Source organism: Hylobates moloch, unplaced genomic scaffold (assembly GCF_009828535.3).
Source record: "Hylobates moloch isolate HMO894 unplaced genomic scaffold, HMol_V3 SCAFFOLD_15, whole genome shotgun sequence".
Taxonomy (NCBI): domain Eukaryota; kingdom Metazoa; phylum Chordata; class Mammalia; order Primates; family Hylobatidae; genus Hylobates; species Hylobates moloch.
Window position 1 is genome coordinate 52128522 of NW_026652290.1, and position 14873 is coordinate 52143394.

Below are 14873 nucleotides of genomic sequence, written 5' to 3' on the forward strand. Positions count from 1 at the left end.
TAATCCTAGAGTGTCTTAATAGTCTATTCTATGCTCAGCAATGAAACATTTCAAAAAGTGACTGACAGCCAATTGATGTAATTCACAGTGATCTTTTGTGTTGACAGATCTTTAAAAAGTCATGGGAAATTACTACTGTACCCAGTGAAGCCACCTCCCTTTTTTTTCTTTAACTGCCAGTATCCTGTAAAACAGGATAATTTTCTCTTTGACTGCCACTGTTTTTTATTTTGATAACATGACATGATTCCTCCTTATTATTAGGATTTCTTTTGATTGGCAGAATGTGTTTCCATAGGTAATACTGATTTTAAAATAGAAATTTTTCAGTTCTCAGATTAACTCTCTTAATTTTCTGACTTCCACATCAAGACAACCTTGCCAGTAGCCACCTTCCCACTCAGGAAGATGAGTGATTTAATTCACACAACTTAAATATTTTTAAATGATTTTAGTCCTCCTCTGAAGGAGAAAATGATGAAAGCAAGAGGGTGATGAATTGCTTATTTTGGTGGATATTTTTTCCTAGAGCACTCCAAAGTTAAAAGGTTGTCTTTTTGGTAATTTTATAGGACATAGTAGTCTTGTGTTCAAAACTCAAAATTTCCTAATTAAAACTGTGGAATGAATGGAAAGGAGAGCTGATGTATATGAACTTGTCTGATGAGTTGGGGAGGAAAATACAGAGATCTAGTCCCAGTGTTGCCCTAACTTTTCATCTAAGAGAATTTATTGGAATTGTATCTCTGTGTTTTTGCCCTTTGTTATTGTGTTTCAAAGTAGTTATTTTCCTAAGATTGTCAGGATGATCCTTAGTGGAGTAGAAGGTACTCTTTTTCTTAGTTGAAACCAGTACTAAAACATTGTCGTTATGAGTTGACATGTATTTTTTGAGAATGAAGTGTGTGCTTTCATCCTGTGCTGGATGATGTAGAAGTGAGAATGTATTTTCTGATTATAGTCCTATTTGTATTTTTGTTTAATATTCTACAGCATTATATGATTCTTACTGAATTTAAATTCCAACTTTTTAACATTGTTTTGAAATATCATGGATTGTAAACATGTGTAGTACCACCCTCATCTTTAGTTCCAGTTTCTGCTTTGTGTCATATGCCACCCCCACCCTCCACCCTCTTGGCTCACTGTCTCACTAGACCAAAAGACCTAGATTAATTCATTGCCTTACACACCAAAACTCCCCCCTACCTGCCGCAACCTCACCATCAGACATATTTTTGTGAAAATGCAGAGTAAAGATGTAGAAAAGAGAGACAAAAAAAGAGGTCCATTCTATTTCCTGTTTGTATTTCTTTTAGACTCTAAGGAATATGAACAGTTTTATGGTTTAATAGTTAAGAAATAAGTAATAGATACCACTTTTTTTTGTCTTCTTTTTACAGACAGTAGAATCAGAGCATATTGGGGTCCAGTTGATTGCAGGCCCAGTATCTTATATTTTAATCTAATGTACACAATCATGCAGCACTTCAGAGCTGCCATTTAATGCTTATACTAAAAGGCACTGGCAGAGTCATTTAGATGAGTCCATAATTGGAAGGTACAGGACATAGTATTAGTTCCATTTAGGCTGTGTGATCTAAAGAAAATCACTTCATTTTCATTTCTGTTATAATAAAATGGAAGGTATAATTATGTCCCTTTAACTACTTTTCCAAGTTTTTGGGAAAACAGTGTAGGAAAATAAATCATGAAGTTCTTTAGAATCCTTAATTCTATACAGACAATAATAGTTATTCTTCTTTATCTTCCTCTTCTAGTAATTTATAGAAGACAACTTTTTTTTTTATCAGTACTGTCTTTTTAACGAAAAGGGAAATAGTGTTGACAACAGAATATTTAATCCTCACAATAACTCTGTGAAGTAGACATTATTATTGACATTTTACAGATAAGGAAATAGAGTTATAAAAGATAAGAAAATTTCCCAAGATCAGTAAGTAATAATAATAAAGTAAGTGGTTAATTCCCTGGTTACTTTCACTTTGATGCCCATGTTCTTTCTTCCACAAACTGATGTAGTTTATTAACATATTGTAATCTCTCCTAACATCTCTGTTCATCATACCTAATTTTGAAACGTCCTGTTGCCATTTTAATGATTTCTGTTCTTTTGGTGATCATTTATTTGTTTAGTTCATTTGGCAGTGTTTTAGTTGGAAGGCATCATGCTAAATTGTAGCAATTTTTGTTCTTAGTCTAATCTTTTTTAAACAGAAGAAAACATACCTTTAGGATACAGTGATAAGTGTTCACATAATACGGGGGAATACAAAATGTTTTGGAATGCTAGGACGTATTAGTCCATTTTCATACTGCTATAAAGAACTGCCCGAGACGGGGTAATTTATAAAGGAAAGAGGTTTAATTTACTCACAGTTCAGCATGGCTTGGGAGGCCTCAGGAAACTTAACAATCATGGTGGAAGGCAAAGGGGAAGCAAAGAACTTCTTCACAGGGCGGCAAGAAGGAGAAGTGTGAGTGAAGGGGGAAGAGCCCCTTATAAAACTATCAGATCTGTGAGAACTCACTTACTATCACTAGAATAGCATGGGGGAACTGCCCCCATGATTCAATTACCTCCACCTGGTCTCTCCCTGGATACATGGGATTATGGGGATTACAATTCAGGATGAGATTTGGGTGGGGACACAAAGCCTGACCATATCAAAAACTTCCTAGAAGAGGTAACATGAAAGCCCATGCTTTAACATACCCCTTGCCTGAATGTGGATGGCCTTTTCCATCATGCCTTTCATTTGTTTTGTACTGGCAGATTCATATTGAGCCATTCATCCTGGGGTGAGTAGTCAAATGACTTTTACATGTGTTTGTTGTTTTCTAGCTTGTCCAGATTATTATCAATACAACACATTTGGAGAAATCCTGTAAGTACTTGGAAGAATTTATCACCAACATCACTAATGTGCTTCCAGAGACAGTTCACACTACCAAGCTCTATGGCACCACAACTTTTAAGGTGAGAAGGCCCTACAGTACTGTGGAACTGCTTCTGGTGTACACAGTCTGGGACATTCTACCTAACATGGCCTTGTTTCTGCAAGATGGTTTACAACATGCTCTTGAGAATAAGTGTTTATGATATGTTTGGTTTCCTTTCTCTATTTTCTTTGAAAAAATAAATACTAGTGCTAGTTTTTGGGTGTTTAAACAAAACAAAACAACTACAACTGTGTCTCTAAACCCTTCCTTATGTTTTGTACATGTAAATCACTATTTCCTAAGTTGAGCCCCCATCACAGTCAACAGTTCTTAAGTATGATCTAGATAATCGTAGTTATGGCTGACGTTAACATTAATTAAAATTTTCTACTAAGCTGTCCCTTGCTCTCTGTATCCTGTGGCCAATTTTTTTTTTTTTAAACCAAATCTTGCTCTGTTGCCCAGGCTGGAGTGCAGTGGTGCAATCTTGGCTCACCATAACCCCTGCCTCCTGGGTTCAAGCAATTCTCATGCCTCATCCTCCCAAGTAGTTGGGATTACAGGCGTGTGCCACCATGCCTGACTAATTTTTAGTATTTTTAGTAGAGACGGGGTTTCGCCATGTTGCCCAGGCTGATCTGGAATTCCTGGGCTCAAGCGATCCACCCACCTTGGCTTCGCAAAATGCTGGGATTGCAGGCATGAACCACCGCACCTGGCCCTGTGATCAATTTTTTAATCTTACTTTTTAGTGAGGAATTTCTGTCCCTGCTTTTTTAGTTAGCAATTTTATAATTTCATATGTCCACAGCACTAGTTTTTATCCAGAGCTGGATCAAATGGGAAGAAATGGCAGTCACGTAGAACTAAAGAAGGACTGATGGTAGATGAGTTTCTGGAGGGTAAATGCTACAGGTCAGTGCAGCTTTAATAAACTCCTTCATATTTATGTGAGCTTTAAATAGGTATTAAGCAGTAAAAGTAATAGGACAACATCTCAAACATTAAAAATGTGGATCTAACATATAGGCTACTTATATGGTCTGATTTTTTGTTTATATTGTTATTCGATTGTTTTAGTTTTTTTTTTTTTTTTTTTTTTTTGAGACGGAGTCTCGCTCTGTCGCCCAGGCTGGAGTGCAGTGGCGCAATCTCGGCTCACTGCAAGCTCCACCTCCTGGGTTCACGCCATTCTCCTGCCTCAGCCTCTCCGAGTAGCTGGGACTACAGGCGCCCACCACTACGCCCGGCTAATTGTTTTGTATTTTTAGTAGAGACGGGGTTTCACCGTGGTCTCGATCTCCTGACCTTGTGATCCGCCCGCCTCGGCCTCCCAAAGTGCTGGGATTACAAGCGTGAGCCACCGCGCCTGGCCAATTGTTTTCGTTTTGAAACATATTCCATGTCACCCTTTTGAAATCCAGAAATTGATATTAATTAAATGTACAGTTGTAGAGTTGGAACCATGATTTATGTCCCCTGTTGTCTGCTTTTTCCCATCATCTTATCCTCTTTCTCTATTTTTGACAGTAGGCGCAAGAGAAGAAATCAAATTTGACTCATACTGCTATTATACTTTATGACAGATAAAAATTTTTGGTATGACTTACTATTTTTCTATTGTTTGAAAAAACACAATATTGAATCAGAAAGTATTCTTTATGTATCTATGTGATTAGGTCAGCTGCTAGGTTAAGTTACACATTCATTAAATTACTATAAATTATTTGTTTCAAAATGACAATAAAATTACTTAAAATTCATTACACATAATGTTATGTTCATATCATGACTTACTAATTTTTCACAATGTCTAATGATACTAATTTAGATGTTCTTTTAGTGAGGAAAAGAATGATTTAATAAAAAGGCCCTGAGAATGAGTATGAAAATATGACAAAAGGTTTCAGAGCTTCAGAATGACCTCATGTAGTTTTATAGGAATTATAATTACTCTCAAATACTAGCATTATTATGGAGCTTGGGCATTAGATTTATCAAAAAAAATTTCCATATTTGCTCTTCTATGAAAGCCAAAATTTCTCTAGGAATGAAAATGTAAAAGAAATAGTTCAGTGTTAAGTAGATAATAGGGAGTTAGGGAATTAGAACGGGAGGTTCATTTGTCTATCAAATGGAGAATATGTGGTATCCACTGATCCTCTTTCTCTCAACCAGTCTCAGTTTTTTTTATGTCAATAGCTTTTCAAATTATGTTCAGAAATTCTCTCAAAGGATGGCTTGTGTATTTTGTTGTTGCTCTAGCATGAAAAAATGCTGAGGGAAAATTAAAGGCAGACAGGAAGCCATAGGGGCTGAACAGCCAGTTAAATACTTAGTGAAGGAGAAGTTCTGGAGACCACTAAAGGTCGTGTTGACAGTGCTTATTGGAAATACTGATTGCTTAAAACACACTGAAAATTTATTTTTACCAGGGCTGTTTCAGACTAGCTAACCCAGAACTCAATATAAACATGGCAATTACAACAGCTACATGTTGTGTATTTTCCTAAGCTACTGTTTCCAGAAAACTTTCCCTTGCAGATGGAAACCTTTATGCTGGAAAGGGGGTAGAAAGAGTCTGAAGGTCTTTAAGGTATTTTCTTGCAGAGTTCCCTGTTATTTCTGCCATGTGTGACATAATCAAGCTGGCATCCTTAGCTTTCCTGATTCATAAGATTTTCCTCACTCTCTTACAAAAGAGAATGAAAGTGTTTATTAATTTACCCCATAATAAATATTGCTTGTGTATCTACTGTGTAATCATCTGGTAGATTCTTGGGGAGAGACAGAAAAAGTACTTTGTCCCTGGACTTAAAGTTTATGATTTACAGAGAAGACAGCCACTATACTGGAATAATACATTAGATGTATTCAATCTCTCATTTATTTAACAAGTTTTAATACAGTGTCTACTACAAATTAGGAAAAGTTTCAGGCATGAACAAAAAAGTGAGTCTCCTCACTTTACAGAGCTTATATTTTAATGAATTAGTGGATGAGAAACAAACAGAAAAATCTAATATAATGGCAAGTAGTGATAAGAACAAGGAAAAAAAATAAATGACCAAAAAGAAGTGAGAAATTAAATCATTTGAATTTCTGATGGATATGCATTCCTGTCAAAGGGAACAGCACAGTGGTAGGTATGGATGTGTTCAAGAAATAGTAAGGGGGTCAGTCTGGCAATGATGTATCTATCACTAGTGGTATGGATGATAAGAGATGAAGTATTCAGGAGTTAAATTATTTCTGGCCTTGTAGGCCATCGTAAATACTGTACGTTGTATTCTGAAATGAGATGCGATGTCATTAGAAGATTGAGTTGTGGGGGGTAATGATCTGAGTTATCATTTAATGTGATACTGGTTTTTATGTGGAAATAAATATATTGTAATTTAATAAAGGGGGAAGAAGAAAGTCTAACTGGGAGGTAGCTGCAATATTCCAGGCAAGAGATAGTGGTCACTTGGACTAGAGTGGTAGAGGTAGAAGTGGTAAAAAATATTTTTGAAGGTACAGATAGCAGGTCTTAGTACTAGACTGGGTGTGTGTATTAAGAGAAAGACAGGAGTCAAAGGTAGTTCCAAAACTTTTGAACAGAACAAACTGGATGAATACTGTTTACTGAGATGGGGAACACTTAGAGAAAAATACATTTGGAAAGCAGAAATACGATCAAGACTTCCATTTTTGATACATTAAGCTTGATATATCTAATTGATAGCTATATAGAGGTATTAAATTGGCAGGACAAAATCATAGCTAGAGATAAAAATTTAGAGTTCACCAGTGTAAAGATGATATTTGATGGCACAGGATGGACTTTCTTCTGGGATTTGAGTATACATAGAGGAAAGATGTGAGGATTGAGCTTCAGGGGACTTAAACATTGACAGGCTCAACAGGGGAGAATTCCAAAGAGGATGAGGTTCTACCTTTAGGACCTCCAAAGAAGACTTCCCAGACAAGTACAAGTTGGAATGGATCTTGGAACCAGCAGGATATTTATTGGCAGAGAAGGGATATGGAGGGAGTGAAGGATATTTTAACTTCATGTGCAAAGATTAAATGATAAAATAAAGCCAATATTCAGCATAGAATTAGGATGGCAGTGAGATACAGAAGTAGATAAATACCAACCTGAGAAGCACTTTGTTTTATATTAGTAGATAATTTGGACTTTATTCTAAAGTCTTTGAAAGACTTCAAGTGAGGGATGTTGCATTTAAAAAAATAAACATTCTACTGTGCTTCATTGAAAGGAAGGGAAGAATTAAAAAAAGAAGGAAAAGAAAAGATGAAAGTAAGGAAGGAAAGAGAGGAAAGAAGGAAGAAATAACAACATCAATCACAATTACTCACAGTTCAGAATAAGAGGAATTGACTTCCTAAAAGACTGTAACTCTGTGCTAATAAATTTGAGAACCTATAGGGAAATAGATGTGATGTGATAGGGAAAAGATATGAAAGAGGAAAGCTTCAAGATGACTGACTAGAGGTATTTCATACTCACCTCCTCCACTAAGAAGAACCAACATAATGAGTAGATGATCGCATTTCAAATAGATCATCCAAGAGAGAACACTGTAATTCAATAGAAAAGTGACAGTAAATGCCTAAACCAAGGAAGGGGAAGGAAATGAGGCAGTCTACTCAGTAGGATCAGCTGGGAGCTGAGGGAGACTCCTTAATATGAGGAAAGGGTTAGTAGAAACTTTCAGTGGTTTCCATTTCCACAATGGACTCCTGAAATCCTGGCCATAGGAGAGTCTCTTGACCCTCACTTGCCCTGAAACTAACATAGGAAGATGCTGAGAGATTGTGTGATGGCACTGGTCCAGGGAAGGAGCTCACACCGGGTTGCACACATTCCATGAGACCTAAGCAGCTATAGCAAGCAGCCATCTTAAGAGTCCTGCCTCCAACAGATAGCGCATTATCCTGGAGACCACTGGTACTGGGGCTCAGGTGCACGAGAAGCACGCTTGCTGCCTCCCAGCTTAGGTGCCAGTGACCAGGGGCGACCCACACCAGGGGATGAGATGCTATCACGATGCATGCTGCCGCCATTGAAGCTGAGGCATGAGCAATGTGTCAGCTACTGCAGAGAGGCTGAGGAAAGAGTGCCACTTGGGCTGTGGTGAAAATGGTGTGTGTATTTTCCACCTGCTGACCTAGGTTGCCCAATACTGAAGGTGGCACTGCCCTCCCCAGTGGCAGGGAACCAGCACATCTGCTGCCACCTACCATCATAGCATTTCACTTTTCTAGGGATTGCCTCACCCCTAACTACTGCATCTGGTGCCTGTACTCATTATCAGAGGGCTTGAGGACAAGTTTGGCTCAGCTTTGACCTGCCACCCCCCAACCCCTGTGCTAGAGCACACCGGAAGCAAGAGGATCACCTAGCCCAGTCCACCACAGTTGGCACCTGAACACTCCTCCCAGGTGCCTGAGGTCGGGCCTACCCACATGACTGCTACTATCACAGCTGGCACCTACCTGCATGCACCACCTGTGTGCCTGGAGACCAGCCCACTCGGCTGAATACAACCAACACCAATACCAGTGTGAACCACTTGGGACTAAGAGGATGTTTCTGCCACTGCCATTGTCATCATTCATATCAAGCTGGCTGCCCCAGGGGTTCAAGAACATCCCCATCCACCCCACCTACTGTTGTCACTGCTGGCATCCAAGTAATCTATCTGGAAACTCAACAATTGGCCCATCTGGACTCACTAATAGTGGTGCCAGACCACCCTGGGGCCCAAAGACACACATACTCATCCCACTGCTGCCATCACTGGGGCTCAAAGACTGACCTACCTGGTGTTACAGTCCCCAGCAAAACCACAGCCTCATTTAATAATTGCACCCTGAGCCACTGAAGAAATTATAGATACCACTGGTACTATTTATACCTGAAGGAATCATACAGAGTTTACACTACTGCACTCAAAATCACAACCAAAGTGTCCTACCCAACTAACAGCATAGATACATCTTCTGGAAAATGTCCTCCCCTACCAGAGCAAATTTAAAAAATTGGAAGAAGTGACTGTTATAGTAGATGTACAGATATGAATATAATGGTACAGAAAATAAGAAAAAGCCAGGACATATAACACATCCAAAGGAATAATTCTCCAACAACAGATCCCAAAGAGAAATTAATGAAATCTCAGAAAAAGAAGTTAAATGATTGATTCTAAAGACGCTCAGTGAGAAACATGAGAATTCTGCAAAACAATACAAAGAAATCAGAAAAACAGTGTATGATATGAATAAGAAATTTGCTAAAGAGATTGATACCAAAAATATAACCAAACATAAGTTATGGAACTGAAGAGTTTATTAAATGAAATGCAAAATACGTTCAAAGCTTCAATAATAGACTAGATCAAGCAGAAGAAAGAATTTCAAATCTGGAAGATAATTCTTTATACAAAATAAAAGAAAAAACAATTCAAAAAGAATGAGCAAAACCTTTATTACATATGGGGCATCATAAGAGACCAAATTTTCAAATTATAAGGGTTCCAGAAGGCAAAAAGCAATAAAAAAGGGTTGGAAAACTTACTTAATGCAGTAAGAGGTGAAAATTTCTCAAGTCCAATGAGTGATTTAGACATTCAGATACAGGATGTGCTGAGATCCCCAAAAGGATACAATGCAAAAAAAGTATTCTCTCCATGGCACATTATAGTTAAACTACCTAAATGTAAACACAAAGATTTCTATAAATAGCAAGAGAAGGGGGGTGGAGCCAAGATGGCCGAATAGGAACAGCTCCGGTCTCCAGCTTCCAGCCCCAGTGACACAGAAGACGGGTGATTTCTGCATTTCTGCTTGAGGTACCGGTTTCATCTCACTAGGGAGTGCCTAACAGTGGGTGCAGGACAGACGGTGAAGCGCACTGTGCGCGAGCCGAGGAGGGAGAGGCATTGCCTCACTTGGGAAGCGCAAGGGGTCAGGGAGTTCCCTTTCCTAGTCAAAGAAAGGGGAAACAGACGGCACCTGGAATATCGGGTCAGTCCCATCCTAATACTGCGCTTTTCCAACGGGCCTGGAAAACGGCACACTAGGAGATTGTGTCCCCCACCTGGCTCGAAGGGTCCTATGCCCACGGAGTCTCGCTGATTGCTAGCACAGCAGTCTGAGATCAAGCTGCAAGGCGGCAGCGAGGCTGGGGGAGGGGCGCCCGCCATTGCCCAGGCTTGCTTAGGTAAACAAAGCAGCCAGGAAGCTCGAACTGGGTGGAGCCCACCACAGCTCAAGGAGGCCTGCCTGCCTCTGTAGGCTCCACCTCTGGGGGCAGGGCACAGACAAACAAAAACTAAGCAAGAACCTCCACAGACTTAAATGTCCCTGTCTGACTGACAGCTTTGAAGAGAGTAGTGGTTCTCCCAGCACGCAGCTGGAGATCTGAGAACGGACAGACTGCCTCCTAAAGTGGGTCCCTCACCCCTGAGCAGCCTAACTGGGAGGCACCCCCCCAGTAGGGACAGACTGACACCTCATTCAACCGGGTACTCCTCTGAGACAAAACTTTCAGAGGAACTATCAGACAGCTGAATTTGTGGTCTCATGAAAATCCACTGTTCTGCAGCCACCACTGCTGACACCCAGCCAAACAGGGTCTGGAGTGGACCTCTAGTAAACTCCAACAGACCTGCAGCTGAGGGTCCTGTCTGGTAGAAGGAAAACTAACAAACAGAAAGGACATCCACACCAAAAAACCATCTGTACATCACCATCATCAAAGACAAAAAGTAGATAAAACCACAAAGATGGGGAAAAAACAGAGCAAAAAAACTGGAAACTCTAAAAAACAGAGCACCTCTCCTCCTCCAAAGGAACACAGTTCCTCACCAGCAACGGAACAAAGCTGGATGGAGGATGACTTTGATGAGTTGAGAGAAGAAGGCTTCAGACGATCAAACTACTCTGAGCTACGAGAGGAAATTCAAAACAATAGCAAAGAAGTTAAAAACTTTGAAAGAATATTAGAAGAATGGATAACTAGAATAACCAATGGAGAGAAGGGCTTAAAGGAGCTGATGGAGCTGAAAGCCAAGTTTCGAGAACTACGCGAAGATTGCAGAAGCCTCAGTAGCAGATGCGATCAACTGGAAGAAAGGGTATCACTGATGGAAGGTGAAATGAATGAAATGAAGAGAGAAGGGAAGTTTAGAGAAAAAAGAATAAAAAGAAATGAACAAAGCCTCCAAGAAATTTGGGACTATGTGAAAAGACCAAACCTACGTCTGATTGGTGTACCTGAAAATGATGGGGAGAATGGAACCAAGTTGGAAAACACTCTGCAAGATATTATCCAGGAGAACTTCCCCAATCTAGCAAGGCAGGCCAGCATTCAGATTCAGGAAATACAGAGAACGCCACAAAGATACTCCTCGAGAAGGGCAACTCCAAGACACATAATTGTCAGATTCACTAAAGTTGAAACGAAGGAAAAAATGTTAAGGGCAGCCAGAGAGAAAGGTCGGGTTACCCACAAAGGGAAGCCCATCAGACTAACAGCTGATCTCTCAGCAGAAACTCTACAAGCCAGAAGAGAGTGGGGGCCGATATTCAACATTCTGAAAGAAAAGAATTTTCAACCCAGAATTTCCTATCCCGCCAAACTAAGCTTCATAAGTGAAGGAGAAATAAAATACTTTACAGACAAGCAAACGCTGAGTGATTTTGTCACCACCAGGCCTGCCCTACAAGAGCTCCTGAAGGAAGCACTAAACATGGAAAGGAACAACCGGTACCAGCCACTGCAAAAACATGCCAAATTGTAAAGACCATCGAGGCTAGGAAGAAACTATAGCAACTAACGAGCAAAATAACCAACTAACATCATAATGACAGGATCAGATCCACACATAACAATATTAACGTTAAATGTAAATGGGCTAAATGCTCCAATCAAAAGACACAGACTGGCAAACTGGATAAGGAGTCAGGACCCATCAGTGTGCTGTATTCAGGAAACCCATCTCACGTGCAGAGACACACATATACTCAAAATAAAGGGATGGAGGAAGATCTATCAAGCAACTGGAAAACAAAACAAGGCAGGGGTTGCAATCCTAGTCTCTGATAAAATAGACTTTAAACCAACAAAGATCATAAGAGACAAAGAAGGCCATTACATAATGGTAAAGGGATCAATTCAACAAGAAGAGCTAACTATCCTAAATATATATGCACCCAACACAGGAGCACCCAGATTCATAAAGCAAGTCCTCAGTGACCTACAAAGGGACTTAAACTCCCACACAATAATAATGGGAGATTTTAACACCCCACTGTCAACATTAGACAGATCAACGAGACAGAAAGTTAACAAGGATATCCAGGAATTGAACTCAGCTCTACATAAAGTGGACCTAATAGACATTTACAGAACTCTCCACCCCAAGTCAACAGAATATACATTTTTTTCAGCACCACACCACACCTATTCCAAAATTGACCACATAGTTGGAAGTAAAGCTCTCCTCAGCAAATGTAAAAGAACAGAAATTATAACAAACTGTCTCTCAGACCACAGTGCAATCAAACTAGAACTCAGGATTAAGAAACTCACTCAAAACCGCTCAACTACATGGAAACTGAACAACCTGCTCCTGAATGACTATTGGGTACATAATGAAATGAAGGCAGAAATAAAGATGTTCTTTGAAACCAACGAGAACAAAGATACAACATACCAGAATCTCTGGGACACATTCAAAGCAGTGTGTAGAGGGAAATTTATAGCACTAAATGCCCACAAGAGAAAGCAGGAAAGATCCAAAATTGACACCCTAACATCACAATTAAAAGAACTAGAAAAGCAAGAGCAAACACATTCAAAAGCTAGCAGAAGGCTAGAAATAACTAAAATCAGAGCAGAACTGAAGGAAATAGAGACACAAAAAACCCTTCAAAAAATTAATGAATCCAGGAGCTGGTTTTTTGAAAAGATCAACAAAATTGATGGACCGCTAGCAAGACTAATAAAGAAGAAAAGAGAGAAGAATCAAATAGATGCAATAAAAAACGAAAAAGGGGATATCACCACCGATCCCACAGAAATACAATCTACCATCAGAGAATACTACAAACACCTCTATGCAAATAAAATAGAAAATCTAGAAGAAATGGATAAATTCCTCGACAAATACACCCTCCCAAGACTAAATCAGGAAGAAGTTGAATCTCTGAATAGACCAATAACAGGTTCTGAAATTGTGGCAATAATCAATAGCTTACCAACCAAAAAGAGTCCAGGACCTGATGGATTCACAGCTGAATTCTACCAGAGGTACAAGGAGGAACTGGTACCATTCCTTCTGAAACTATTCCAATCGATAGAAAAAGAGGGAATCCTCCCTAACACATTTTATGAAGCCAGCATCGTCCTGATACCAAAACCTGGCAGAGACATAACCAAAAAAGAGAATTTCAGACCAATATCCTTGATGAACATTGATCCAAAAATCCTCAATAAAATACTGGCAAACCGAATCCAGCAGCACATCAAAAAGCTTATCCACCATGATCAAGTGGGCTTCATCCCTGGGATGCAAGGCTGGTTCAACATACGCAAATCAATAAATGTAATCCAGCATATAAACAGAACCAAAGACAAAAACCACATGATTATCTCAATAGATGCAGAAAAGGCCTTTGAGAAAATTCAACAACCCTTCATGCTAAAAACTCTCAATAAATTAGGTATTGATGGGACGTATCTCAAGATAATAAGAGCTATCTATGACAAACCCACAGCCAATATCATACTGAATGGGCAAAAACTGGAAGCATTCCCTCTGAAAACTGGCACAAGACAGGGATGCCCTCTCTCACCGCTGCTATTCAACATAGTGCTGGAAGTTCTGGCCAGAGCAATCAGGCAGGAGAAGGAAATAAAGGGTATTCAATTAGGAAAAGAGGAATTAAAATTGTCCCTGTTTGCAGATGACATGATTGTATATCTAGAAAACCCCATTGTCTCAGCCCAAAATCTCCTTAAGCTGATTAGCAACTTCAGCAAAGTCTCAGGATACAAAATTAATGTACAAAAATCACAAGCATTCTTGTACACCAATAACAGACAAACAGAGAGCCAAATCATGAGTGAACTCCCATTCACAATTGCTTCAAAGAGAATAAAATACCTAGGAATCCAACTTACAAGGGATGTGAAGGACCTCTTCAAGGAGAACTACAAACCACTGCTCAATGAAATAAAAGAGGATACAAACAAATGGAAGAACATTCCATGCTCATGGGTTGGAAGAATCAATATCGTGAAAATGGCCATACTGCCCAAGGTAATTTATAGATTCAATGCCATCCCCATCAAGCTACCAATGACTTTCTTCACAGAATTGGAAAAAACTACTTTAAAGTTCACATGGAACCAAAAAAGAGCCCGCATCGCCAAGTCAATCCTAAGCCAAAAGAACAAAGCTGGAGGCATCACGCTACCTGACTTTAAACTATACTACAAGGCTACAGTAACCAAAACAGCGTGGTACTGGCACCACAACAGAGACATAGATGAATGGAACAGAACAGAGCCCTCAGAAATGACGCCGCATAGCTGCAACTATCTGATCTTTGACAAAGCTGACAAAAACAAGAAATGGGGAAAGGATTCCCTATTTAATAAATGGTGCTGGGAAAACTGGCTAGCCATATGTAGAAAGCTGCAACTGGATCCCTTCCTTACACCTTATACAAAAATTAATTCAAGATTGATTAAAGACTTATATGTTAGACCTAAAACCATTAAAATCCTACAAGAAAACCTAGGCAATACCATTCAGGACATAGGCGTGGGCAAGGACTTCATGTCTAAAACACCAAAAGCAATGGCAACAAAAGCCAAAATCGACAAATGG

General features: G+C 39.5%; 1 protein-coding gene across 4 annotated transcripts in view; it reads left to right on the top strand.

Moving 5' to 3' along the window:
• EXOC6B (exocyst complex component 6B) overlaps positions 1-14873 on the top strand; it is a 677279-nt gene that overhangs the window by 370703 nt on the left and 291703 nt on the right. For all 4 annotated transcript variants that reach the window (XM_032178396.2, XM_032178398.2, XM_058428899.1 and 1 more), the window contains one exon: positions 2867-3001. In XM_032178396.2, the coding sequence (XP_032034287.1) occupies positions 2867-3001 (135 nt within the window). The remainder of the gene's footprint in view (positions 1-2866; positions 3002-14873) is intronic.